The 26,162-nt window shown below is 42.0% G+C and overlaps 1 protein-coding gene across 1 annotated transcript in view; it reads right to left on the bottom strand.

The window, feature by feature from the left end:
• The window catches only part of tmem38a (transmembrane protein 38A), a 47,162-nt gene that overhangs the window by 12,213 nt on the left and 8,787 nt on the right, over positions 1 to 26,162 (bottom strand). Inside the window, exon 2 of the mRNA XM_072593673.1 lies at positions 6,377 to 6,533. Within this exon, the coding sequence (XP_072449774.1) occupies positions 6,377 to 6,533 (157 nt within the window). The remainder of the gene's footprint in view (positions 1 to 6,376; positions 6,534 to 26,162) is intronic.

Below are 26,162 nucleotides of genomic sequence, written 5' to 3'. Positions count from 1 at the left end.
AAGGATTTTTTTAAGCATTTCTGATATCTTTTCCAAGATAGTGTTTCTTTCTAAAAATGATTGGGACTCTAGTTCTGAGAATACTTTACACCTGATTATGCTTTTAGTAAGAAGTGGTAGAAGAGGCAATTACCTTCCTTTTTCTCTTAGTATAGGCTTAACCTATGTACATATACCTAGTTCATTTGTCCATGGATTGTAATGATCAGCTTTACAGAATGTCACTGGGAAATCATAACACTTTGCACTGGTTTCAACACTCTTTGCTAAAATAACTCCAATTATAATCTTCTGCCTGCAAAGAACTTTTAGTTTTCAATCTTCACTTTTAGGCTGCTCCCAATGTCAATCTGCAACCAAGTCAGACAGAAACCAAGACATCTTTCTTTGTCAATTGAATTTATTAATGATTCAGCCTTACAGCTTCTTCTCCATACAGTCCCACTTATTTCCCCTTTATGGTCACTTTAATTAAGCTGTTCAGTTATGTTTCAGTGCACCTCTGGGACATTTATGACTTGAACTTGAACAGATCTTCTAGCTTAGAGGTAGCGACACTAGCATTAAACAACAAGACTGTACCTATTTGCCCTTTACACCTACTCAGTCAGTTTAATTAATTAACCTCATATCTGCTCAACTACTTTCCATATTAACAACTGCATTTACTTGCACAATGGTGTAACCATGGGTGGTAGAGAGTAACAATAGTACCTCCTTGTCACCGAAAACACCACATCTCCCGTCTTTTGCACATGTGCTTCTCCAATTTCTCTGAAGGTTAATCAATGAAACAGTTGGTAAGTCAAGGCTTGATATCATTGTTAAATTGAATTATTTGACAAGGGTGAACATATAGGTGGCATAGTGGTTAGCAGTGCTGCCTGACAGTGCCAGGGATCCAGGTTTGATTCCAGCCTTGGGCAACTGTCTGTGGAGTTTGTACGTTCTCCTTGTGTCCAAATGGGGGTCCTCCAGTTTCATCCCACAATCCAAGGATGTACAGGTCAATTGGCCACGCTAAATTGTCCATAGTGCTCAGGGATGTATATTAGTTCGGGGTAAAATACAGGGTAATAGGGTAGAGGAATGGGTCTGGGTGGGATACTTTTCGGAGGGTCGGTGTGGGCTAATTGGGCCAAATGGCCTGTTTCCATACTCTTTGGATTCTGTAGAGTAATGGCTGTGATCAGCTTCTTTTGAAACATTGATCTAACTTGTAATTATGCAAAAATGAAAATATATATAGTTCCCCCTTTTTTTAATTGAATAATTTAGAATTTTACTACATAAAAATAGACCTCCTCCTACATCACTCCTCCTCACTTTCTCAAATTATCTAGTTTCTTTATTAATTCCTCATATCAATCTCCCCTGACATAAGCACTCATTTCCAACTTCCAGCTTTTTGTCAGATCTACTGCTCCACAGTATTCTCATTTTAAAAAATTGAGAGCAATGCACCAGTTTTAAAACCCTCTTTTTGACTGTGTTTGTTCCTGTGTTTTACTTGCCATTTGCTTCACTATCAGTAACTGTTCTTTCAGTTGCCTAGTCCCAAAGGTTTAGAATACATCATCCACCTCTCTGGCTCTCAACTTCACTTCTTCCATTAAGATAAGATACAGAAGCAAAATTAGGCCATTTGGCATCGAGTCTGCTCCATCGTTCAACCATGGCTGATTCCTTAAAGCATTTGGTCATTTGACATAACATTTCCTAATGTAGTTAGTGTCACATTTTGTGTTAGAATGCTGTGCACCTTGTTGGCAATTGTTGATGTTTCATTATGTTTAAGGCACAATAGAAATAAATTGTAGTTTAGTTGCCAAGCATGTAAGACCAACAACTCTTCACTACAATAGGCGTGAATTCTTTCATTTGCCAAAACAATAAACTATTTTAACTCATTTACACCATAATTGCCTATTATTTCTATTCTTCTTTCTATGAAGAGATAATGTTGCAGCTATACAGGACATTGGTTAGGCCACTTTTTGAATATTGCATGCAATTCTGGTCTCCTTCCTATTGGACAGATGTTGTGAAACTTGAAAGGGTTCAGAAAAGACTTACAAGGTAATTGCCAGGGTTGGAGGATTTGAGCTAAAGGGAGAGGTTGAATAGGCTAGGGCTGTTTTCCCTGGAGCATCAGAGGCTGACGGGTAACCTTATAGAGGTTTATAAAATCTTGAGGAGCAGGTGGGACTAGATTGGGTTGGGATATCTGGTCGGCATGGACGAGTTGGACCGAAGGGTCTGTTTCCCTGCTGTACATCTCTCTGACTCTATGATTAGAGTACAAAAAAATTACAAATGATTCAGCTTGACCTATACAGTTGTGGTACCTTGTATTTCAGCATATATACACATCCCAGTTCATCCTAAACCATATAAAAGTAACAACTGATAAAAAATTCAAATGAAGCCAATTAGAAATGGGAAAAAGACTCTGGAAAATTATTTTTCAATTCAAAACTAGTCAGCAAGAGTACTCTGGTCCTGATTAATATTACAGGGTACCTATGCTTGTACCAGGTGATCTTCATCCAAGCTAAAAACATGCCCAGCTTTTAGAGCATAGAACAGTACAGCACAGTACAGGCCCTTCAGCCCACGATGTTGTGCCAAGCATTTATTTTAGTCTAAAATCAACCAACCTACATAGCCCTCAATTTATTGCCGTCCATGTGCTTGTCCAGCAGTCGTTTAAATGTCCCTAAAGTCTCTGACTCTGCTACCACCGCTGGAAGTGCATTCCACTCGCCCACCACTCTCTGTGTAAAGAATCTACCCTTGACATCTCCCTTACACCATCCTCCAATCACCTTAAAATCAGGGCACCTCGTGACAGCCATTTCTGCCCTTGAGAAAACATTTCTGGCTATCTACTCGATCTACATCTCTCATTACCTTGTACGCCTCTGTCAAATCACCTGTCTTCCTGCTTCTCTCCAGTGTGAAAAGCCTAAGTGTACTCAACCTCTCTTCATAAGACATGCCCTCCAATCAGGCTGCATCCTGGTAAATCTCCTCTGCACCCTCTCTAAAGCACCTACATCCTTCCTATAAGGATGCAATCAGAACTGGACAAATATTCCAAGTGCGGTGTAACCAGAGCTTTTTTAGAGCTGCAGCAAAACCTTATGACTCTTAAACTCAACCCCCTTGTTAATGAAAGCCAGAACACCATCTGCTTTCTGAACAACCGTATCAACTTGGGTAAGAGTTGCTGTAGTTAACACCGCCTCAGCCATTTCCACCCCCAACGACGTCACTTACTAAACACTGCTGACGACATCGCAAATGCCACGTGTTATGTCACTTCCACCCCTTCGGATGCCACAAAAGGCACCTCTTCCACCAGCCTCCCCCCCCACCCCACCCCACCCCTCTACCCCCATGGTGATCTTCCATTGTCATTTCCATTGATTATGACACCCCCGATTCCATAACCACACCCACTCCAGAGACAGTCTCCACCCCCACTCCCAATTCTAGCCCCACACCAGATCCCAGCTTCCAGCCCTGCTGTGTTTTTACCATCTCCCCCAGACCTTGTCCTCACTGAGGATGAATGATCAGTCCTCAGTAAAGGCCTCACCTTCATCCTCATATGCCCCACATCAATGAATTCAACATGCATTGCGACATCAAACTCTTCTTCCACCATCTCTGCCTCCGTGCTTACTTTTTCCATCAGGGCACCCACCTTTCCTCCAAGGACCCCTTCTCCCGCCTCCACCACAACCCATCCACCTGGACACCCTGTGTTGGTCTGTTACCTGCCCTCGATCTCTTCATTTCCAACTGCTGCCATGACATTGACTGCCCCAACCTGTCCACCCCTCTCACCTACTCCAACTTCTCACCCACGCTACATGCAGCCCTCCATTCCCTCTGCTTCAACCCCAACCTCACCATCAAACCAGCAGACAAAGGGAGCACAGTGGTAGTTTGGCCCATCGACCTCTAGACCGCTGAAGCCAGGTGCCAAGTCGACCTCAACCGCACCTCTCATCACCAAACCATTATCTCCCAGACCATCCACAACTTCATCACTTCAGGGGATCTCCCACCAACAGCCTCCAACCTCAGTTTGGGAAGTCTGCACCGCCCAGTTCTACCTCTTACCCACAATTCACAAACCTGACTGCCCAGTCGACCCAGCATCTCAGCTTGCTCCTGCCCCACCGAACTTATCTCTGCATACCTTGATACTGTCCTGTACCCTTTGGTCCAGGATCTCCCCACATACATTTGGGACTTCACCCACTCCTTCCACCTCCTCCATGACTTTCATTTTCACGGCCCCCAAAACCTCATCTTCACCATGAACATCCAGTCCCGGTATACATCCATCTGTCATGACGAAGGCCTCTAAGCCCTCCCACCAACACAACCAGTACCTTTCCACTGACACACTCATTCAATTGGCTGAACTAGTCCTCACCCTCAACAGTTTCTCCTTTGAATCCTCCCACTTCCTCCAGACCAAAGAGGTAGTAATGGGCACCTGAATGGGCCCCAGCTATGCCTGCCCCTTTGTCGGGTATGTGAAACAGTCCATCTTCCTTAGCTACACCGGCACCATTCCCCATCTTTTCCTCTGCTGCATCGATGACAGTACCAATGCCTCCTCGTGCTCCTAAGCGGAGATTGAACAGTTCGTTAACTTCACGGACATCTTCCATCCTGACCTCAAATTCACCTGGACGATCTTGGACATCACTCTCACCTTCCTGGACCTCGCCATCTCTGTTTCCGGCGGCTGACTCAACACGGACATCTAATTCAAATGCACCAACTCCCACAGCTACCTGGACTACATCTCCTCCCACCCTGCCACCTGTAAAAAATGCTATCCCTTATTCCCAATTCCTCAGCCTCCGCCACATCTGCTCCCAGGAGGACTAATTCCGCCACAGAACATCCCAGATGGCTTCCTTTTCAAAGACCGCAATTTCCCCTCCCATATGGTCGACAATGCCCTCCAGCACATTTCTTCCACTTCCCGCATCACCGCCCTTGAACCGCACCACTCCAATCGCAACAAGGACAGAACCCCACCCCGGTCCTCACCATCCACCCCACCAATCTCTGGATACGATGCATTTTCATCTGCCATTTCTGCCACATACAATCAGATCCCGCCACCAAGGATATATTCCCCTCCCTCCCCTATCTGCGTTCCAGAAAGACCCAACCTTCCAACTTGGCACCACCGTCTTGAACTGTCCTACCTGTCCAATTTCCTGCCCACCTATCCACTCCACCCTCCTCTTCGACCTATCACTTTCACCCCCACCTTCATCTACCTATCACATTCCCAGCGACCTTACCCCCAGCCCCACCCTCCTCCCATTTATCTGTTATCCCCCTTAGGCCACCCCTCATTCCTGGTGAACAGCCTAAGTCCGAAAAGTCGACTCTCCTGCTCCTTGGATGCTTTCTGACCGGCTGTGCTTTTCCACTTGTGTGGCAACTTTTAGGGATCTATGTACATGGATCCCAAGATCCCACTGTTCCTCCATACTGCCAAGAATCCTGTCATTAGCCCTGTACTCACCTTCCAAAATGAATCACTTTGCATTTATCCAGGTTGAATTGCATCTGCCACTTCTCAGCCCAGCTCTGCATCCTGTCAATGTCATGTTATAGCTTGCAACTGCCCTTGACACTATCTACAAAATCACCGATCTTTGTGTCATCGGCAAACTTACTAACGCTTCCCCCCGCCCGCGCCCCCCCCCCCCCCCCCCCCCGCCTCCACTTCTTCATCCAAGTCATTATAAAAACTACAAAGAGCAGAGGCCCAAGAACAGACCTCCGCAGGACACCACTGTTCACCAACCTCTAGGCAAAATACATTCCACCCACTACCAGTTGCTGTCTTTTTTCAGCCAGCCGATTCTGTATGCAGACAGCCAAAATTCCCTATATCCCATACCTCCTAACTTTCTGGATGAGAATGTTTAAAAAAAAATTGTTTCAAGAAATTCAATGAACCAGCATTCGCCAAACAAACCAACAACCTGTTTTGTAAATTTCTGTCCTTATGCTGTCAGTAAAAGTGACCCCCATTCTCCCTAATCTTTTCAGTTGCTCTATGCAAAAACATTTTAATTCCAATAATTTTATAAATCTCACTAAAATTACCCTTTTAAATTTATGTTTCCCTAGGCATGCAACTCTTAGTACAATCTGGATAATCACTGTGTTTTAAATTGTAAACTAATCCTATGGTTCTTCTCAATATTTATTCCTCAATATATTTTACATCCTCATGTTCTCATCTGCCAACCAACCTGATTATCACACCTGCAGCAAAAAAGTGAATTTGACAAAGTGAATGACAAAATCTGTGTTTACTCACCAAACAGCAGTTGCCAGCAAGATATGAGAGGTGTTGTTAAAATAATGGAGGGGTGATTCTCCAAGCAGTATATCAGCCATTATATAACTGGCAAAGCAATAAAGCATTGCACACATCCATGAGGCAATTGGATTACGACGGGACACTTCCACTGATCCTGGAAAAATAAAGAAGCTAATTAGCCATTTTTACTAGTCATTTAGGCTTTTACAATTGTCACTGAAGGTGAGAAACCTTTCCTCCCCTTAATGTCCATCATGCTCACATACTGTTTGTAAAAATAACTGAAAATTTGGTCCTCTCATCTTTCCATGTCACCCTGAAATGGATGGTGCAAGAGTGAAGAAAGACTTGCATTTGTGTAATATCCCTCATGAGCTCAGGGCATTTCCAAAGTGTTTTTCAACCAATTAAGTACTTTTAAAAGATAATTATTATTGTAATACAGTGAATTTCTGTTCATCATGCAGTCATAGACATCAATGTGATCCTGTTAATGACAAGATGAGCTAGGGATTGATGTAGACATCAGAGAGACCTCCTATTATTCAAAATAGTGCCCTGGGCTTCTTTAGGTCCACCTGAAAAAGTCACTGAAAGACTAAACTGGGATTGCCAACCAAGATTTTGTGTTCAAGACTTTGGAATGGGACATGAACTGACTCAGAAAGAAGTGTGACTCAGAGACAAAGGTTCTATCATACCTGATAATGGCTATCAGGTACGAATGGCAATTGCCTGTGCCTTCATTCAGGGTCTAAAATCATAACTGAGATTGAAATTTCGAAGAGGGCTGGGTGAGCTTGTGTTTAGAGCCGTTTGGTGCTGTAAACACCAAACCAATACACTCTCATTTTGACCCCTCTCCTAACACCAATCAGCCAATTAACAAGTCAGTTCCAAACACATTTGTTCAGTTTTCGAGCTGCAATTTACCCATGTATCTCTCACCTCCTATATCCTACATCAGCACAAACCTCTTAATTCCAGATAATGGAGTTGTTTTGAGTACAGGAATCATAGAATCTTGCTACACCAAAGGAGACCATTTCAAATTGAAGTAGTGTTCCAACTTCCCAGCATTCCCCAAAACCCTTCAAATTAATCCTGCTAAATTACTCATAAAATGGCTAGGTTGTCTTGTTTCTTTTATATTAAAACTTCTCATAATGTATGAATTTTAGGATTCCCTGTAACCCCCGCTCTAGGTAGACCAATCCCAATTTCTCAATGTGATTATATAAATGAATTCTTAGGGTTTTGGTGGTAATGAACCCACATCTGGACCAGGTGATCCAGGTTCACCTGGTCCAAAGGTATGTGACAGTATGTCTGAACATTGGGGGCAGTACGGTGACTCAGTGGTTAGTACTGCTGCCTCGCAGCACCAGGGACCCGGGTTCGATTCCAGCCTTGGGTGACTGTCTGTGTGAAGTTTGCACATTCTCTCTGTGTCTGCTCCCGTTTCTTCCCAGAGTCCAAAGATGTGCAAGTTAGGTGAATTGGTCATGCTAAATTGTCCATAGTATTCAGGGGTGTGTAGGTTAGGTGCATTAGTCAAGGGGAAATGTAGAGTAACATGGGGAATGGGACTTGCTATGCCGAAGGGCCTGTTTCCACACTGTAGGGATTCTAATTCTTAACATGTTGATTTAAACATACTTATAACTCAATTCTTCCCTCCATGGAAATATCATGGTAATTCTGTTATCCCTCCAGGATGTTAACACCATTCCTAACTATCCAAAATTGTATAAAACAATAGATTAGATTAGATTACTTACAGTGTGGAAACAGGCCCTTCGGCCCAACGACGCAAAACCCACCAAGACCCATTCCCCTACATTTACCCCTTCACCTAACATTACGGGTAATTTAAGTTCACCTAATCTGCACATCTTTGGACTGTGGGAGGAAACCGGAGCACCTGGAGGAAACCCAAGCAGACACGGGGAGAACGTGCAAACTCCACACAGAGTTGCCTGAGGCGGGAATTGAACCCAGGTCTCTAGCGCTGTGAGGCAGCAGTGCTAACCAGTTTATTTTATAAACTTCTATCAGATCACCTCTCAAACTCTTTGCTCCAGTGAGAAAAGTCCCAGCCTATCCAGCCTTCTTTTACAACTCAAACTCTTCCATACCCGGCAACATTCTGGTAAATCTCTTCTGAACTCTCTCCAGCTTCATAATATCCTTCCTATAACTGGGCGACCAGAATTGGACACAATATTCCAGAAGAGGCCTTACCAATATCCTGTACAACCTCAACATGACTTCCCAACTTCTTTACTCAAAGGACTGAGCAATGAAGGCAATCATGCCAAACACCTTTTTAACCACCCTGTTTATATGTAACGCTAACTTCAAAGAATTATATATCTGCACCCCTCGGTCCCTGTGTTCTACAACACTACCCAAGGCCTTACCATTAATTGTACAAGCCCTACCCGTGTTTGTTGTACCAAAATGCAACATCTCGTATTTATCCAGATTGAACTCCACCTGCCATTTTTCAGCCTATTGATCAAGAACCCTTTTGTAGTCTCAGAAAACCTTCTTCACTGTCTACAATGCCACCAATTTTTGTGTTGTTCACAAACCTACTAACCATGCCTTCTATATTCTTATCCAAATTATTTATTTATGTAAATGACAAACAAAAGAGGACCCAGAACTGATCCCTCTGGAACTAGTTAGAGAGATTATCAAAGAAGAACCAATTATTACAATAGGCTGCTAAGATCAACCTATTCTGCTTCCTCACCCATCAGTCCAATCTTCAGTGGGAAGACCTCAATTTTTACTTAAAGTCATCTTTATCAATAAACCACTTGTGATTTCTTGACTCTAGTAAGAGCGATCATTACTTTGGGGCCTTGGATGGAGGTGAGGGGGAGGTATGCTGGCTTTGCACCTCTTGCATTGGCAAAAGAAGGTGTTGGCAGTGGAGGGTGGGTGTTTGGTGGGGGCACTGGATCTTGCGAGGGAATTGTGGAGGGAATGGTCTCAGTGGAATGCTGATAGGGATGGAGTGGGAAATATATCTCTGGTGGTGGGGTCTAACTGTAGGTGGTGGAAATGGCAGAGGATGATGCGTTGTATCCGCAGATTAGTGGGTTGGAAGGTGAGGACCGGGAGGTTCTATCCTTGTTGGGGTTGGAGGAGTGGTGTTCAAGGGCGGAGATGTGAGAAGTGGAAGACATGTACTGAATAGCATTGTTGACTATGTGGGAGGGGAAATTGCAGTCTTTGAAGTAAGAGGCCAACTGAGATGTTCTGGAGTGGAATTGCTACTCCTGGGATCAGTTGCGGCAGAGGAATTGGGAGTAAGGGATAGTGTTTTTACAGGAGACGGGGTGAGAGGAAGTGTAGTCCAGGTAACTGTGGGACTCAGTGGGTTTGAAGTAGATGTCCGTGTTGAGTCAGTAACTGGAAATGGAGATGAAGAGGTCCAGGAAGGGGAGGGAGATGTCCGAGATGCTCAAGATGAACATGAGGCCAAATGGAAGGTGTTCTTGAAGTTGGTGAACTATTCAACTTCCTCATGGGAGCACAAGGTGGCACTGATACAATCATCAGTGTATTGGAGAAATAGGTAGGGAATATGCCAGGGTAACTATGGAAGATGGACTGTTCCACGTACCCGACAAAGAGGAAGGCAAAACTGTTGCCCATGGTTAACCCTTTGGTCTGAAGCAAGTGGGAGGATTTGAAGGAGAAGTTGTTGAGGATGAGGACCAGTTTAGCTAATCGAATGAGGGGTACTGATTGGGTCTATGGGAGAGGAAGAAATGGATGGCTTGGAGGCCTTTGTCATGGTGGATTGACGTGTACAGGGACTGGATGTCCATGGTGAAGATGAGGCATTGCAGGCTGGGGAACCGAAAATCATGGAGGAGGTGGTGTCCCAAATGTATGTGGCGAGTTCCTGGCCAAAGAGGTTCAGGTCATTGTCAAGGTATGAGGAGATAAGTTCGGTGGAGCAGGAGCAAGCAGAGATGATAAGTTGATCGGGGCAGTCAGCTTTGTGAATTTTGTGTAAAAGGTGGAACCACAAGGTGCGGAGTTCTGGAACTATGAAGTTGGAGGCTGTGAATGGGAGATCCCCTGAGGTGATGAGGCTGTGGATGGTCTGGGAGATCATAATTTGGTGATGGGAGGGGAGATCATGGTCAAGGAGACAGTAGTGTTCATTAGTTGGCGCCTGGCTTCAGCAACATACAGGTCGGTGCACCAAACCACTGTGCTCCCCCTTGTTCACTGATTTGATGGTGAGGTTGGGGTTGGAGCAGAGGGAGTGGATAGCTGCACATTGCGAGGGTGAGAGGTTGGTGTGAGTGAGAGGGGTGGACAGGTTAAAGCAGTCAATGTCATGGCAGAAATTGGAGATAAAGAGATCAAGGTTTACCTACCTGGTGTGTGTGTGTGTGTCCACATTTTGTGTGTCCACATTTTGTTGAGAAATTAAGTCATATTTTTCATTTCAAAACAGTTAAAAATCTAAACTTCTCTTTGCCTAAACTTCTGGTCTCCTTCCTATCAGAAAGATGTTGTGAAACTTGAAAGGGTTCAGAAAAGATTTACAAGGACGTTGCCAAGGTTGGAGGATTTGAGCTATAGGGAGAGGCTGAACAGGCTGGGGCTGTTTTCCCTGGAGCATCGGAGACTGAGGGGTGACCTTATGGAGGTTTACAAAATTATGAGGGGCATGGATAGGGTAAATAGGCAAAGTCTTTTCCCTGGGATGGGGAAGTCCAGAACTAGAGGGCATAGGTTTAGGGTGAGAGGGGAAAGATATAAAAGAGACCTAAGGGGCAACCTTTTCACACAGAGGGTGGTACGTGTATGGAATGACCTGCCAGATGATGTGGTGGAGGCTGGTACAATTGCAACATTTAAGAGGCATCTGGATGGGTATATGAATAGGAAGGGTTTGGAGGGATATGGGCCGGGTGCTGGCAGGTGGGACTAGATTGGGTTGGGATATCTGGTCGGCAGGGACAGATTGGACCAAAGGGCTTGTTTCCATGCTGCACATCTCTCTATGACTATGACTCTAATATCACAAAAGGTTTGATTCTTCTGTATTCATAACGTATTACAGAAATTCATATTTCTAAGGTGCATGTAAGTGTGACTGTGTAAAATGTGTTCATTTCAATTTGATAATCTCCAGATTCGGCGTACTGCAGCATTAGAGTAATAAAACATTATAAATTAAAGATGATGTGGATTTATTTTTATTAAAATTTCCTTGTACAACTTTGAAAGGCACCAAAGATTTTATTTTTATGAAAGAAGAATTTCAGCCCTGAAGTTACCTTTTCTGGAATGCTTGGTAAAGAATCAATTTGAACATTTATTTGGACTAATTTAATTTCAGTTGTTTTTTTATTTAAATTTTTGCAGTGTCACAATTATGTGCATCTGAGAATGTTTCATTCCACCTTTATCGCAAACAAGCAGAGAAGTTAACCCTTTTCACTGACAACTGAGAGTTTATTCACCATGCAACAGGTTTGCTTTAATAAATATGCATGTATATATTGAGCACTATTTTTAAAGTTATAGACAAACTAAGTGTTGGTGGTGTTTTTGCCCCTAACTTGAAGAGGAATGTGGTTATATTGGAGACAGTTCACTAAATTGATTCTAGAGATGAGGGGTTTGACTTATGAAGAGATTGAGCAGATTAGGTCTGTACTCTCCAGAGTTAAGAAGAATGAGAGGGGATCCAATTAAGGGACACAAGATGTTAAAGGGATTTGGTAAACGTAGAGAGGATGCCCTCATGTAGGGCAATCTAGAACAAGAAGGCATAGTTTTAGGATAAGAGATAGTAGATTTAAATCAGGTGAGGACAAATTACTTCTCTCAAAGGGTCATGAATCCGTGGAATTCACGAGCCCTGTAATATAGTAGATGCTAGTATGTTGAGCAAATTTAAGGAGGAGCCCGACAAGGAGATAGACAGCACTGTGGCTCACTGGTTAGCCTCACAGCACCAGGGACCTGAGTTCAATTCCACCCTTAGGTGACTGTGTGGAGTTTTTACGCTCTTCTTGTGTCTGAATGGGTTTCCTCTGGATGCACTGGGTTCCTCCTATAGTCCAAAGATGTGCAGACTAGGTGGATTAGCCCTGGAAAATGTAGGGTTATAGGGATGGGGTGGGGTGCTCTTCGGAGGGTTGGTGTGGACTCAATGGGCTGCTTCCAAACTGCAGTGATTCTATAATTCATCCAAATACTTTTTGAAGGTTGTGAGGTTTCCTGTCTCAACTACCCTCCCAGCAGTACATTCCAGACCCCCACCAACATCTGGATGAAATGCCCTTTAAATTCCCTCTCTTCCACGTTAAAATTATGCCCCTCCTGTTATTGACCCTTCAAATAAGAGGAACACTCGCTTTCTATTCACCTTGCCCAATGTTACTTCATAGTCTTCTAAATCTCTTTTCAGCTCCCCCACTCTTCACAGCTGAAATGCTTCATCCCAGGCAATACCATGATGAATATCCTCTGCACCCCCTCCAGTGCAATCACATCCTCCATGTGTTCTTATGCAGAGTGACAACAGATTCTTTGAGCATTGCTGAGAAAGGAACAATGCTGTTGAAGCTTTTCTGATTTGAAATTAAAAAGCTTGCCAGTTAATTCGTGCAATGTCCCGAGTAACATGTCTGGATCAGAGTTCACTTGCTAATCAACGAACACCTTCTTATGCAATATATAATGTTATTCCCTTTTGCGATCTCGTATTGTCTCAATTCTTGCAAAACAAAAACCTTCAATAGCATGTAATTTTCTTCAGTAAACCTTAAGTTGTTTACCTTCAAGTGATTAATTGTTTATTTTCTTCTAATTTTAGAAAAATGAAAGGTGATCTCATTGAAATGTATCAGATTCTTAAGGGACTTGACAGGGTAAATGCTGAAAAGATGTTTCCCCGCACGGGAGAATCTAGGACCAGAGGGCATTGTCACAGTAAAAAAGGGGTGCCAATTCAGAAATCATAGAATCCCTGCAATGTGGAAACAGGCCATTTGGCCCAACAAGTTCACACTGACCCTCTGAAGAGTAACCCACCCAGACCCATTCCCCAGCCTATTACTCTACATTTACCCATAGCTAATGCACCTAACTTACACATCCCTCAACACTATGGGCAATTTAGCTTGGCCAACTCACCGAAACTGCACATCTTTGGATTGTGGGAGAAAACCAGAGCACCTGGAGGAAACCCACACAAACACAGGGTGAATGTGAAAACTTCACACAGCCTGAGGCTGGAATCAAACCCAGGTCCCTGGCGCTGTGAGGCAGCAGTGCTGACCATTGAGGCTGAGATGAGGAGGAATTATTTTTTCTTAGAGGGTTGTGAGTCTTTGGAACATCTTGCCACAGAGCTGTGGGAGAAGGATCCTTGTATAAATTTAAGGTTTAAATAGATAGTTGGATAGATAGATTGATAGATAGGCAAACAGACAGTCAGATTCTTGATCATTTGGGGAATTCAAGCATTATGGGGAAAAGGTAGGAAAGCGGATGTGAGGTAGACTGGATCAGCCATGATCCCATTGAATGACAGAGAAAGCTCAAGTGGCCTACTCTTGTTCCTATTTCTTATGGTCTTAAATTGAGACTAATTGTTTTCTGTCAATGTGAAGAGTTCTAGTTGTTTTAAGAAATTAAGAACTCACCTAAATAGGATTTCCAGCTCCCACTGAGGGTGGAATCAAATACTGGCAAGGGATTAAAAATGCCAGCACAAATCATTTTGCTGTATTCCCATCAATAATCCTGGTGCAGGTGAGTTTCACCAGCTCTAAGAACTTGTCCAATCCATAAACTGCATAACTAAGAGCTCATTTAGCTCTTGCTGAAAAAGTCCAGGCGCACGGAGGCAGACACATATTTGGGATCCAGTCATGCTGACCTAGGGAATTCGTTGGACTCCATGAAAGGGAGAATTCCAGAGGAGGACTCAGCAGAAAACAGAGGGGGATCATTGTGTGTGAGCACATGATGTGGGCAGAGTGGTCATTGAGATCTCAGACCTTGCAGGGATTTGGCATTTTGATGGAATTATGGAAGCATATGAAGAAAGGGGACAAAGCTTCCAAACATAATTGGGAGACCACCTGAGTACAAGGAAAGTAGTAGCTGGAAAAGGGGATATTAGTTTCTGATTATGCATCTGGTGGCAATAAAGAACAACACCCTTTGTGGTAATGGTCATGGAGGACTACAGAAGCTGAAAAATCCTGCAGGAATACATTTCATTCCCTGCCAGTAACTATTAAAGTCACTTTGGTTTAAAACTACAATTGACCTTGAACTTGTCTCTGGCTTCTTTCTTGGATCAGTTTTGAAGTTTAGTGGCATCTGACAAATGGCTAAACAACACAACGCTCACAAGTCATCTCAAAGGTCAATGGTGTCTTCTTTGCAAGCATCAGCTCCACACAGATGGAACCTCACTAGGGTTGAGAAACTTATCAGCCATGATTGAATGGCAGAGCAGACTTAGTGGGCTGAATGGCCTAACTTCTGCTCCTTAGTCTTATGGTCTCATCAACAAGACCTTCCATTTTTTCAACGTTCATCTTGTTTGAAGACAAATCTCGAGCTTCCATCATGTGTACCTTCACTTTGCTCATAATTTTATGTCTCCTTCCCCTGCTAATCTAAGCTGCCACAGCTCCACCCCTAAATTCCATTTTTGAATTTCAATTGGCAAAGGCTATCCCTTAATGAAATGTCATTCACCTACAGTAAGAACTCAACATAGAATCATAAAGTCACAGATATATACAGCAGAGAAACAGACCATTCAGTCCAACTCGTCTATGCCATCTAGATATCCTAAATAAATCTAGCCCCATTTGCCAGCATTTGGCCCATATCTCTCTTAACCCTTCCTATTCATATACCCACCCAAACACCTTTTAAATGTTGTAATTGTACCTGCCTCCACCACTTCCTCTGGCAGCTCATTCCATACACGTACCACCCTCTGCATGAAGTAGTTGCCCCTTAGATCCCTTTTCAATCTTTCCCCTCTCACCTTAAAGCTATGCTGTCTAGTTTTGGACTCTCCCACCTGGGGAGAAAAACCTTGTCTATTTACCCTCTCCACACTCCTGCAATTCTCTAAAACTCGATCAGGTCATCCAACACTCCAGGGAAAATAGCCCCAGCCTATTCAGCCTCTCCCTATAGCTCAAACCCTCCAACCCTGGCAACATCCTTGTAAGTCTTTTCTGAACACTTTCAGGTTTCATAATATTCTTCCTATAGCTGGGAGACTAGAACTGTATGCAGTATTCCAAAAGTGATCTAACCAACAGCTGCAACTTGACTTCCCAACTCCTATACTCAGTGCACTGACCTGAAGCAATTTGCTAATTGAGACCATGATCGAACATCTTCTGAAGATGTGGTTCCCACAGCAGAACAGGTTACATAGTATGTACATCATTCAGTGCCATCCTTTGTCAAGGGCCACCAAAATATATCTGCACAGGTGATGGATTTGCTTGTACAATGTGACAGTGAGCTCTGCTCTGACAGCACTTGGCTTGGAGATGATCGAATATTAGTCTTAACACTTCAGTGTCTGAACCTGCAAGAGACACTGAATGAGGGGAAACCATGCCGTAGGTTTTGGGCTTTTGTCTGCTTCATGTTTAGAAATTAATGTGAAACAGCAGCTATAGTGTTAGCTGCTATGGTTTATTTAAATCAGGCATGCAGTCTTGCAGTCCTACCTCTGTTTCTGCTGTTAATCATTCACCCAAAGTGACTTCCATATTATTAATAGCCCAACCCCATGATAATTAAATGCTATGATTGGTTCTTTTTGGAGGTGAAACCTGGATCCAGAGAAACAGAGGAAACAGGAGGAAAATCTTGCCCCAAAAGTCACAGCATAGTAACAATCTGAATAAAAGTGTTTGCCTTACAAAGATTTCAAAAACTGGACTCCACTTGTTTTTTTCCCTCGACAAACGTTTGGGGAAGGGAAATGTGGATGCCATCTCCAAAATAGCTGCATACACCACCAAGCACTGTTAGTGACTACAAAAAAAAACTGAATTTAAAGAAAATACAGGGTAATCCCATTCTCAGTGAGAAGAAAGTGGTGGAAAGCGGAGTGGTATCAAGAAAGAGTTTTTTTGAGAGGAGAAGTAAAACTGAATTTTGACATAATCTGTAAGCTCAACAACTATTTGAATTTAGGGTAATTTTCAAATGATTAAAATGAGTAGTCTGTGACATTGAAAGATAGGAGCAGGATTAGGCTATTCAGTCTATCAAGCTCACTCTGCTATTCAACATTATCATGACTGACAATATGGCTGATAACCCTTGAAGCCTTTAGTCTCTAAATATCTATTTCTTAAATATGTTCAGTGACTTGAACTCCACAGCCTTTTGTGCTAGAAAATTCCATTGGTTGACCACCCTTGAATGAAGAAATGTCTCCTAATTTCAGTCAGAAATGTGAATTCTAGGATCATGATCCCTTGTCCTGGACAACTCAGCTAGGGATAAGATGGATACGTCCAGCCAGTTCAGCCCTGTCAGAATTTTGTATATTTCAGTGTAATCACCTTTTATTTTTCTCAACTTCAATTAATGCAGATTTGGATTTTATTGTCACATGTACTCAAGTACAGGAGTACATGAAAAATGTATAATAGTACACGGGTACCCGGATACAAAAAGTCTTTCTTAATATAAACTAGAAAAATAAAGTAATGAAGTTAGAAGTTCAACAGTCTTTCTTGCGTGCTTAGCTATGTTGGAGCCTAATTTCCTCCACTTAGCTTGCTCTCCAGGAGACCTCAGCTATCTGTTCTTGCTGCAGCCACTGATATTGAGCACCTTCCTCCCTGCTCACCGTGCTATGCCAGGTTGTGATTTCATTGCCGCCACTGCAACCACTGAAGCTGCTGCCTCTGATCTCCTTCAACTGCCTCCAAGAACATGACAGGGTTCTATAAATTGACTTAATCTCTCCTCACATGATGTGTCTGCCATCCCAAGAGTCAGGCTGGTGAACCTTTGCTGCAGTCCCTCTATAGTAAGTATATCCTCTTAAATTAAAATAAAAACTGCACCCAGTATTCTAGGTGTGGTCTCACCAAGGCCTTGTAAGACATTCTGCTCCTGTACTCTTGTAATGAAAGGCAATTTCCTAACTAATTGCTGTACCAGCATGTTTTCTTTCAGTGACTGATGTACAAGGATATTGTTCCTTTGCAGTTCCCAATCCATCACCATTTAAATAGCACATTGTCTTTTTGTTTTTCCTCCCAAAGTGTACAACCTTACAATTATCCATGTGAAACTGCATCTATCATGTATTTCCCCACTCACACAACTTCCCTAAAATCACTTGGAAGCATCTTTACTTCCTCCTCACCACTCATAACTCCACCTAGTTTTGTGTTTCTTGCAAACTCGGAAATATATTTGATTCCTTCTTAAATAGTTGATAAATGTTATTAATGGTTGGGGCCCAAGCACTGATCCTTGCCACATCCCATTCATCATCACATTCCAATTTCAAGTTACCTCTGATACCCTACTTTTACCCTCCTACTCAAAGTCTTGTTCATCCTTTGCTGAGTTCTAAACTGCTCCCAATCCTTAGGTTTGCTACTTTTACTAGCAACTTTATAAGACTCATGTTTGGATCTAACCACAGTACGGCCACTTTTCCCATTGTGTTCTTTCAGTTGAGAGAATTGTATAACTTTTGCAATGCATGCATTGCTTCCTGAAATGTTACCCATTACCTATCCATCATCATGCCTTTTAATTAAGTTATCCAATCTATCATAACCAGCTCACTCCTCACGTATTTGTACATTTCTTTCAGATTAAAGTCCCCAGTTTCAGATTGGATGACTTCAATTTTTATCCCAATGAAACATTCCATCATGCCACAGTCACTTTTTCCTGAATAACCTCTCTCAATTTTTTTAATATCTTTTATCTATATCAATTATTTGGATGAGAATGTACAAGACATGATCAGTAAGTTTGCAGATGACACTAAAATAGGAGGTATTGTAGACAGTGAAGAAGGTCATCAGAAATTGCAGCAGACCTTGATCAGCTGGTGAAGTGGGCCGAGAAATGGCAAATGGAGTTTAATATGGATTAAGTGTGAGGTCTGGAATTTTGGAAAGTCAAATCAAGGTAGGAGTTTCATGGTGAATGGTAGGGCCTTAAGGAGTGTGGTGGAACAGAGGCACTTTGGAGTCAGGTGCACGGTTCTCTCAAAGTAGTGTCACAGGTAGACAGGGCAGTGAAGAAGGTTTCTGGCACGCTGGCCTTCGTCAATCAGGGCATTGAGTGTAAAAGTTTGGAAGTTATGTTTAAGTTGTACCGGATGTGGGTGAGGCCACACTTGGAGTATTGTGTTCAGTTTTGGTCTAGGAAGGATGTTATTAAACTGGAATGAATGCAGAAGAAAGTTACAATGATGTTGCCAGGACTCAATAGTCTGAGTTATAGGGAGAAGTTGAACGAGCCAGGACGTTTTTCTTTCGAGCACAGGAGACTAAGGAGGCATCATATAGAAGTGTATAAGATCATGAGAGGCATGGATAGGGTGAATACACTCAGTCTTTTTCCCAGGGTTGGGGAATCGAGGACATCAGTTTAAGGTTAGAGGGGAAAGGATTAAAGGAAACCTGAGGGGCAACGTTTTTACAAAGAGGGTGGTACACATATGGAATGAGCTGCCAGCGGAAGTGGTTGAGGCAGGTACATTACCAACATTTAAAAGGCATTTGGACAAATACATGGATAGGAAAGGTTTAGAAGGATATGGGCCAAGTGCAGGGGAATGGGGTTAGCATGGATGGACATTTTGGTTGGCATGGACCGGTTTGGGCTGAAGGGCCTGTCTCCGTGCTGTAGGATTCTATGACTCTAATTTTTAATCTCTGCTGACTGCATTTGCTCTAATTCTGTCACCAACCTTGAATCTTCAATCACCGTTGTGCTGTATAACTGACATTGTCTCTCTATCCCCCAACAAATTGATTTTTAAACCTTTTTCCTCATCTCCATGTGTTTCTGTTCTACACAGCTTCATACTTCCCCAAACTTACAAAACCAATTTACATCTAGTTACTGCCTGGACACTCCACTCTTCCAATTACCTGCTTTTGCATTTCCCCATGTTTAGCTACAATCCCATTTTACCCCCAAATCTCTTATTCTGCTAGCTGTAGGTGTCCAGTAACTCTCAGCATTTTGGGGTCTTGATTTTCATACATAACTTGCCCAGCTGTATGTGAGTTCTCTGCTATTGGCAGAGGGGTGGAAAAACAGTCATGGCATCATGTCACATGGCCAACATGTTGAATATGTTCTCATTTATACTTACACATAAAGCATTGTGATTCTTTAAAATTGTTTAAATTGTTCTCCCCATTTTGTAATGATGTTTCTTATTTATCAGGTAGGATGACACTACATTATTTTATCATTTGATACACCCATATTCACAAGTACTTGCAGCAGAGAATCTCAAAAGTTTGAATTTGAAGCCAGTAGAAATTCCCTAAGACAAACAGGGAAAAGAATGAGAACTTGGACTGGTATTTCATTACAGCCACATCGCAGTGACTCATTCCCTTAGTGATTAACCGATAGAGATCTTGCCTGGTCTAGTATTTCTCTACAGTGCTGTCGCAGTGGCTTCAGCATAGCTGGTGGAGGGATGCTGGTATTCGGTGAGACTGAAGCTGGCTTTGCTGGATAACCTTGAAGAGCTCTAGACCTTGAAGATATGGTTGCAAACTGCAGCAACTCAGCATCAGTGCAAACGGCAAAGTCAACGGTGTAACTGCAATGACAGAAGGATAAATGCTGCCATCTTCTAAAAGGATAGCAAATTTGTATTCTGTCATACTATTATCTCTCCCCCAGGATGGCAGCTTGCTGCCAAATCCTGCAAGCCTCTGAAGACTGGTATCCACAGTCATGATAGCAGCCGAGTGAGCCTTCATGGCATCTAGCTAAAATAGTAATCCAAACTCACACAACACTTGGCTGAGCTTCCATGACATCAGCCAGAATTTCCACTTCAGCACTTTGGAAGGTTTTGGTTTGCTCTGTACTGGAAACTGAGATATTAGACATTGCATCATGGTTGAGTCTGCAAGTATAAAGAGGGCCATCATGGACTTCAAAGGTCTGCAGATAGCTCCATGCTTGGTTGATGCTAGACTTCTCAATATTACAAGCTCTGTGACAGGCTTGCTAGTGCATCAAGTATGTCATTGTACAAAATGACTTCTGCTTAGCCTCCCATTAAAGTTTTCTTCTCAGTATTCTGCAAATCTCAAGTGTAACCTTGCCTTCTGACATGGTGTGGTACCATGTGAAGATCCCTGTCTCTAAGCTTTCCTGTAAAGTACATACAGTGTCAATGCCTGAACTGGTGGCTGAAAGTGTGATATCGAATGATGATGTTTCTTCATCATCACTGCAAGTGGCATTTCTTGGTTTCTAGAAGGAAGAAAACAAAGGTAAGGTTCTAGTGAGGGATGGGGAGGAAAACAAAAGATACATATTGGAACACAGGTATTCACAGTTTTCAAATCAGTAGTGATTGTGGGATGGGGCAGTTCATGGAATATGAGCACAGGAACCAGGTATAAGCACGCCAGCCTCACTGCTGGGGCTAATCTCAGTCATGACCACTCAGACGATAGTGAGTGTTATAAACAGACCATGCATTCTACTCCTCTTGCATTGTGTTCTTGTGTTTCTCTATTGCTACAAGGACATGTAACCGTACCTGTCTCATTGGTTAGAAACCAATTTAGGCTTCCTTGTCCCGCAAAAGAGAGGCAAGTGTGTCAGTGATTGCAGGCAGGGTGATGTGACTATCATGATTGAATATGTAAGTTGTAAGATGTGGGTGTAAGACTGTGCGAAGTGTGTGAGGGTGAGATGAAAGTGTGAGTGAATGTAACATTGCGATAGGAGTTAAACATTACTCATGAGGATGTGGTGCATTGAGCAGTGGATAAGACTAGTAGGAAGCTCTCCATGGGAGTAGTCTAAAAGCAGCAGGCAGAGAAGTTCTTACAGTACATTGCTTCTGCTGCTCATCTACTTTATGTGCATAATTTTAGCTCAGTGCATTTCACAGTGTATTTCTGTTCAAAAAGAAACTAGAATTCCAGGTGTTCTGATAAAAGTTTTGCTATTGACATCTAATAGCAATTTATCACTCAGCAGAATGCAGGATTTGTATGAAAGTATGTTACAAGGTACAATGCATAGACAGATTAGAGATTTCAGGTGTTTATTTGCTGTAAGCATTTTAGAATCACATACAAGGTGGCCTTAGAGAATGTTGCCCACTTTGGAAGTGTCCTGTCAGCCAAAGCAGCTATTGATGAAAAGATCCAGCATCGCCTCCAACGTGCTAGCACAGCTTTTGGCTGCCTGAGGAAAAGGATGTTTAAGAACAACAACATCAGTTCCAACACCAAGATTATGCTTTACAGAGCTGTGGCAGTTCCTGCCCTTCTATATAGCTCTGAGATGTGGACTGTCTATAGCAGACACCTTAAGGCACTGCAGCAGTACAACCAACACTGCCTGAGCAAGATCTTGCACGACCGACACAAGATTCCCCAACCACATGCGAACTTCCAACTACTCCCAACTTCAAAACAGCAGGTGAGCCCCATGTGGACAGAGGTAGCATTTCAGTGATACCCTCAAGGCCTCACTGGTGAACTGTGGCATTCCCACAGACACTAGGAATCACTAGCCAAAGACCATCCAAAGTCAAGGAGGAACGTCCAGCATTGCGCACCTTGAGACTTGCCGTTGGGGAGAAAATGGAAGCCAAATGAAATCAACAAAAGGAGCATGCTGCCACACCAATACCCCAGTCACCCTTTCCTGTGACCACCACCTGCCCCAAGTGTAATAGAGCCTGCAGTAGCCGCATCGGTCTGTACAGCCACCTACAGACTCACCCTGAGAGTTGAAGAGAGTCATTCTTACCTGCAGGGGATCACCAATGATGATGATGAGAATCACATAAGTAAAAGGTGTGTCTGGGAGAAATTTTGAGAAATATGATAAATATCAAGTATAATGTCAGAATTTGATTGTGGTATGGGAAAATATAATCATCCCCTTTCACTGCAATACTGCACCATGACAGATTGTTCACTGCAGCATTCTCGCGAGAACACCTTGACATAATGCACATCTTTCTACTCTGGCTTCCATACACATTTATTATCTGCTACCTCAGTTATATTGCACAATGTGGAATATCTGTGTTGCATCGAATGAATGATAGCTGAGAATGTCATATATCAGAGTGATTCATTGAGAAGTGAAGATCAGAGGGATCTAGTGAAGGATATAATCCATCATACTGAGGCCAGTTGCACACTAGACAGTCATGTGAGGCACATTGTTTTCAGTATTATTTAATAATTGGTGTGGAGAAAAGAGAGAACGACATATATTGACTTATGTTTGACATTAAGAATGTTTCACACATTAATTAAGAGTTATACTGATATCATGGGTGAGGTATATATTATTTTGAGTAGTGTGGTATGTCAGAGTATCACTGGGAGGCTAAAGAGACTGCTGTATCTTCAGCAGGTTCTTCCAATAGAAATATTTCTTGTTGGTATTTATGTTTACAAGTTGTTTTATTCTTTGAAGAGTTGTGTGTGTCACTTGGCAATTTATTGCTCATTCCTAATTGCCTTTTACCTTGCTTGGCCATTACACAGGACAGATTCGAGAGTGTGGTGCTGGAAAAGCACAGCAGGTCAGGCAGCATCTGAGGAGCAGGAGAATTGACATTTGGGACATACGCCCTTCATTAGGAATCTGATGAAGAGCTTATGCCTGAAACGTCGATTCTCCTGCTCTTTGGATGCTGCCTGACCTGCTGTGCTTTTCCAGCACCACACTCACGACTCTGATCTCCAGCATCTGCAGTCCTCACTTTCTCTCATTACAGAGGGCAGCTAAGAGTCAACTATATTGCCATGAATCTGGTGTCACATGTCATCCTGGAAAAGGTTGGCAGATTCCATTCCTTAAAGAACATTAATGATGGTTTCCTGGTCACCAGTTGAATTGAAATTTCACAAGCTGTTACGGTGCGATTTGATCTAATGTCTGTGGTGCAGTAGTCTGCCCTTCAGATTATAATCTAGAGTTGTTACCACTATACTACTGTCTACCTTTCTCTTTCAAGTAGCTGGGAAACTAAGGAAGAGATTGTAGAATATTTAATAACATCACAAAAAATTGTAAAATAATGGGTAGACAGATGAACTTGGGTTCAGCTCTTCTTACTACTAGATAGAAGCTGGATCTGAAAGGATAATAGAATCAGAGGCTAATGCACCAAGCTCCATTTACCCAATATGTGTTTTCAAATCGGTCTAGAGTAAGAACCAAGTTGTTTTCTAGGATTCCATTTGATAATAGTTTGTTCACAACACTGTACTGAACTCCTGTTTAATACAAATATTTATTATCATTATAAAATTAAGATTACTTTTTAAATCTCCTCCAGTTCTCAAAAAACTTAAGTATTTTCTTCTGAGTGCTAGATCTCCATTCCGGTCTTGTCAATCGTAAACAAATTTATTATTAACTGTTTCTAATAATTCTCAATGTACTTAAAGACCAGGAGTTAATCTTCCCAAACAGCTGCTCTCAGTTAGGTCCATTACAGAATGATGAGGCTGCAGATCATGTGTAAGAGATATGGGGATTCTAAAAATATCATGATATGATTATTTCCAACACCCTCAACCTGAATACCACCACTCCCATCCACTGTCACCTGCTATACTTCTTCACCCAACTCGTCATCATGTCAGATAGAACCAAAAGCAACACACATCTACTTTATGCGAAGACCAAAAGCAGTGAGATAAATTTTTGAAGAATAACTAATTGTGTATTTCTTAGATCTAGTTAGTGGCCTTGGTAAAGAAATAAAGTAGATTGTGTGTGTGTATATATATTGGTCAAAAGCATTAATAGTTTGAAATATTAATTTTAACTGAACTGGCCAAATAGCAACCCATTGACTTCAATGGAAACTGATTTTACACCCATGTAATTTTAATATTAAAACCCAATTCCATCAGCTTTTGAATGGAATGATTGTTTAATTACCCATGCCAAAATACAAGACTTATTAAAACAAAATCAAATTGTTGAACACTTTTGGTGTGTTTGCTTTGTAATTTGGAGATAAATACAATAACAAATATTTGAAAGAAGACAGATCAGTTTGTGAGACTGTTCTTTTCTTTTTACTAAATTTATAGATTGAATAATTATGTTCATTGCTATGTTAATTTATACCATATTTGAAGGAAGGAAATGGTTTCACCACTAAATCAATCATGTCAAGACAGGAGTTGTGTGAAGGGCACAACTTAAACCTGAGTTTTTAATCAAAAGGCAACAACCTTCATTGATATGTTTCTAATGCATTATCAGATATTATGAAATCATTTGCACAGGTAACTTGTTATTAGTCTGGGATCATAACCATTAGACTGTCATATCTATGGATGTCCATCACAATCTAAATACAACAGTGTTATTCTTGAATGTAAATTTGATTTAATGTGAGTTTATCTATTCAGCAGTGAAAATGTTTGCCTTGTTCAGGAACAACAGCATTTACTGTTTTCTCTGGGACTTTTTCATCAGAAGCATAGATCAGCAGCATAAATATTTCTTACAATCTCTTATCTTGCTGCATCTGTTTTATTTTAATCCTATAGCCTCTATTTGGTTAATTGTTCAGTCAAAATTAAAGAGTCTCCATTTTTCCACACCATCTGTATCTCCCAACAATTCAGATACCTGAACTATCATTTCCCTGCCCCTAACATACACTCAAACTTAATTACTCTATTAATAGTTCTCTATTTCCATTTTCTCCTCATATGTTGGAACCAAATGGTATAGAAACGCCATTCAACCCTTCAAACCTGTTCTTCCATTCAATATGATCATGTCTTAAAATCCAATTCAGCATCCTGTTTCTACTTTTGCTCCATACTGTTTGATCACTTTATTCCCAAGAATATTATCAAATAATCCAGAAACCATCTGGACTGTTATTTGCCCAACCTACTCCAAATGCAAAATTCCACACAATTCAAACTCATCATCAATACTGAAGAATTCTTAGCATCAAACATAATCAGCAAACAAATAAGGCAAGTGTAGTTATTGGAACCAGTTGGATCTTGTTGACTATGAGATCCTTGATTGGGGTTTGTTTGCCTGGGCCAATCAGGAAGCCGTGGCTGACCAATATAAACAGGAGATTCCGAGCCTTCTCAGTTTAGGGGGACTGACTCTGTGTTGGCTGATATTACTGTTGGTGTCTATTTCTCGCTCTCTTTTTTGGGGAGGGGAAAAACCTGCTTACTGAACTGACTGAATTATTCAGCCAGTTTGTTAACTGGCATTCATTTTAGTGAAGACTGATTGTTAAACTCCTGATGCACATAATGTTTCAGGTGTGACTCAGTTCTCACTAGGACAGTGTTGTTTCACTGGCTGGTTACAGCCTGTGTGTTGCTCTCTTCATTCCTTTTTTGAGAAAAGGATGAGTTTGTGGTAGGGCTTAGCCGTTGGACTCTAGTTTCCTTTGGTTTTTTTTTTGTGTAAGTGTCTTCACTGTTTTTATTCTTTTTGGTGGTTGGACTGAGCCCTTGTGGAA

This window comes from Chiloscyllium punctatum, chromosome 24 (assembly GCF_047496795.1).
Source record: "Chiloscyllium punctatum isolate Juve2018m chromosome 24, sChiPun1.3, whole genome shotgun sequence".
Classification (NCBI taxonomy): Eukaryota; Metazoa; Chordata; class Chondrichthyes; order Orectolobiformes; family Hemiscylliidae; genus Chiloscyllium; species Chiloscyllium punctatum.
The sequence above is the reverse complement of the archived record's forward strand: the minus strand, read 5'-3'. Positions and strand labels throughout refer to the sequence as shown.